This window comes from Venturia canescens, chromosome 4 (assembly GCF_019457755.1).
Source record: "Venturia canescens isolate UGA chromosome 4, ASM1945775v1, whole genome shotgun sequence".
Taxonomy (NCBI): Eukaryota; Metazoa; Arthropoda; class Insecta; order Hymenoptera; family Ichneumonidae; genus Venturia; species Venturia canescens.
In genome coordinates, this window is record NC_057424.1 from 2,724,369 (window position 1) to 2,728,016 (window position 3,648).

At 40.9% G+C, this 3,648-nt stretch overlaps 1 protein-coding gene across 1 annotated transcript; it reads right to left on the minus strand.

Moving 5' to 3' along the window:
- Positions 1 to 214: 214 nt before the first annotated feature.
- Positions 215 to 1,681, minus strand: LOC122408986 (probable cyclin-dependent serine/threonine-protein kinase DDB_G0292550). The gene has a single exon (XM_043416144.1). The coding sequence runs from the start codon at positions 1,679 to 1,681 to the stop codon at positions 215 to 217; it is 1,467 nt and encodes a 488-aa protein (XP_043272079.1).
- Between the last annotated feature and the right edge of the window lie 1,967 nt (positions 1,682 to 3,648).

Consider the following 3,648-nt stretch of genomic DNA (forward strand, 5'->3'; position numbering starts at 1 on the left):
TCACTTGTTTCTTCTTTCATTAAAAATTCTCTTGTGTCCGTAAAAATCGTGTTGATGGCCAGTTTAATCTCCTCTGTTTTGTTTACTTCGCTTATTTGTTGGAGGTCCTCCGATAAACCATCCTGCGAATTGTCTTTCTTCTCATCTTCTGCCGTTGTACCTCGTTCGTTTTTCGTTTTTCGTTGATCAATATTTTCGAGCACGGGTACAACGCTTATTCGTTTCCCGCCGCCGAAGTTGAGGGTTGTGGTTCTTGATGGACCTCTATTGCTTGAATTTCTGGTTGTTGTCGTTCGTTAGTTTGACGATGGTCATTTGGATTATTCGGCGGCCTGTATCCTCCATTGTTCTGTTGCGGTCTCCAATTTGGATTCTGATTTTGTCGGTTATATCCGTTTTGTTGATTGTTGTTTCCATTATTGCGATTTTGCTGAGGATATCCGTTGTTTTGCCGCTGGTTGTAATTTTGTTGATAATTGTTGTTGGGCCTCTGATTGTAGTTTTGCTGGTAATTGCGGTTCTGTTGATTATTCCAGCCGTTGTTCCAACCGTTACTAAATCCACCGTTGTTTGGTCGATTGTTTTGATTCCAATTCTGATTGCCACGGTTGAAATTATTTTGATAGCCTCCTTGGTTATTCCAATTATTTTGCTGTGGCATACGGAACGGTCTCTGTTCGTTTTTATTTTGATTTTGAGATGTCTGCGTGGCTTCTTTTTCCTTTTTTGAATTGATTGGTCCATGCCGATCCATTTTCCCCAGGAATTCAATCAATTGTTCGAGAGTTTTGAATCCTCGGCTGATTATCGTAGCCTGGATTTCATCCGTGTAGTGTTGCGAAAGTGATGCGATTATATCTTCATCACTGGGAGGAGGAATGAGATCCTTTGCAGCCCCGAAGATATGAATCGTGTACTCCACTTTGGATATTTTACTGTCCTTGTCCGAGTAGTGTCCGAACTCGAGGTCCTTTCTTACTTTTCTCTGCACATCCATACTCCAGAAGCGCTCCACGAATTTCTTCTCTACTTCATCAAAATCTTCAACGCGGTCCTCGATGAGTACCCACCATTCCTTGGCCGCTTTCTCCAGGCATTGCCCCAGCAAATATTTCATCTCCGTGACGGTCGGATTGGTGACCTCACAATACCTCCGAAATTCCTTGATGAATTTCATCGGTCTCCTTTTCTCTGATCCATCATATGTGGGAGGTTTGATTTTGATTTTATTCGGATGCATGTCCATCGGCAGCATCGTCCGAATCCGTTCTCTTCTTTCCTCTTCTTGTTCATCATCGGATTCGTCGTCAGAAACTTCTTTGCTCGGTTTTGGGACGATCCGTGTGCTCTCCGTATTGGGACTTTGAATTTTGTCTTTCTGTTCGAGATTTTCAACCCTTTCTCTGATTGCGCTCACATCCAGTTGCATTTGCGCCACATTGACCTCGGTTACAGCACTTTTTGACTCGTTGTCCTGTACGATTTTTGTCAAGCCCGTTACATGTCGTTTAATCGGATCATAAATTTTATGGACGTCACAAGCAATTGTGGCTTGCAATGTCTTGAATTTCTCTGTGAATTCAGCCCTTAAATCACTAGTGGCCTGATTATTTCGTGCAATCTCGTTGGCCATGCTCTGGACTTGAGTCTTCATTTCCTTCATTGCTTCGATTAAACTCATTATAATTCGTGATTTAATTCACCGAATTCCATTTTCTCTTTATTTGATTTGGGAGTACCAAATTCCTCTAATCTTATTTCTTCAGGATTCTCGTCAATTTTATCCAAATGCAAACCAAAATTACCGCGAGATTGATTAAAAATATTCCCCGCTCCTGGAGGAGGAATCGAGGTAGTTAAATCGACATTTTGAACACCTGCACCATCGTCCTCGGGATTCTGAAACCCGGAATCTCTCGCTGTTTCGTTTCTTTCGGTCTTTTCCGCCATTTTTGTACAACCGATAATTTTCATTCAAATTTAAAAGTAATTTAAGCAAAGTAAAATATCCGCGTCCCCCTGCAATACCTGCCCCACGTTGGGCGCCAGTTGTAACGAAACGCTCTTGCCGACCTGGCCTGAACGCCGCCACGCGTCGGTTCGAGCAACCTAAATAATAAGGAGCAGGTATGAAGGAAAACGCGGAAACCAAGAATTCTTGTTGAAAATTAAAATAATCAAATTTATTCAAATAACTGATTGAATTTTGACAAAATAAAAAGCTTCGCGATTGCTTTTGATGATTAAAACAGTTTGTTGTTTTTTTTTTTTATATTGTCTTGCGTTGTTTTACCGAATCTGGCGAGAAAAAGACCCGAAAGACCCGAAAACGTTGCAAATTCTCTGTCTGAGATAATTTTTAATTTCTCAATTTTCGAATTTTAATTGTACAAAAATAATAATTAGAAATAAAACAATTTTAAATTTAATGGTTGCGTTCGTTCTAGTCTCTCGACACGCCTCGAGCTTAAAAACCTCTCAATTCAATGCTTCGAGCTATAATTCGTTTGACGCGGTTTTTCCGATGTCCTGTCACGCTTGTATTCTAAAAAAAAATATAAATGAATCCAAGAGGATTTCTTCGATTTTACAATTTTTCAATTTTGTTTTGACTCGATATAATTTTTAACTCGATCTATTGCCTCTTGGATTTTTGTTAATTCTCTAATTTGCGTTAGGTCTCCATACCCGGCCAACTCGGACAAGATTTTTATCAATTTTGAATTTAAAATTTTAATTAACCCAAAAAAAAATAATTTTACAGCTCTGCTTTTAACGATCATAAAATGACAAAATAGAATCTACTATGGAATATGACAGGATAGCGTAGACCACAGGCTCTGGGATTGAAACGTCACCGAATCGCTCCGAGATCCTGTGCATCCACTAGGTTAGGTAATTCATCGTCCACGGGCTCTGGGATTGAAACGTCGCCGAATCGCTCCGAGATCCCGTGCAACGGAAATTTGGAAAAACTAAGAGTGGACCCTGGACTCTGGGATTGAAACGTCACCGAATCGCTCCGAGATTCCAGGCATCCAGGAAAATTTGGAAATTTTAGAGGTTAGGTGCGGACCCTGGACTCTGGGATTGAAACGTCACCGAATCGCTCCGAGATTCCAGGCATCCAGGAAAATTTAGGAAAGGAATTTGTGAATTTAAAAGCAGAGTGCTTGGTCAGTGTTGTCAGAGAGGTCCGAGTTGATCCTTGAGGCAGGGAGAACTGAATGCCGAATGAGTCGCGCAGCGCTTCTTATACCCGTGTCCCCACCATAAAATTCTCGAGCGCCGAGAATCTCCGTTTTCGCTCGGTTCTGCGCACCTTTCTATTACGCCTACTCTGATTGGCCCGTTGCCATGATTCACGCTCGCCCGTTGGTCGAGCGGGCTAACATACGATGCGCGGACTACCGCTTTTTATGATTTACAGCTTATTCCGATGTTAAACAATAAAAACTTCAATCTGATCAAATATTACTTAATTTCTTCTTCAATTTGGCATTTTTATTTGTTTTAATATGATTCGTAAAATTATAATCGCTAAAAGTCACGTACGCGTCCTATAGCCCATTCTGCCCGCGCATGCGTCGTAGTCGCTTTTTACATTTTTCATTGTGATCAGTTTTTATGTTATTAATTTGACTTGTG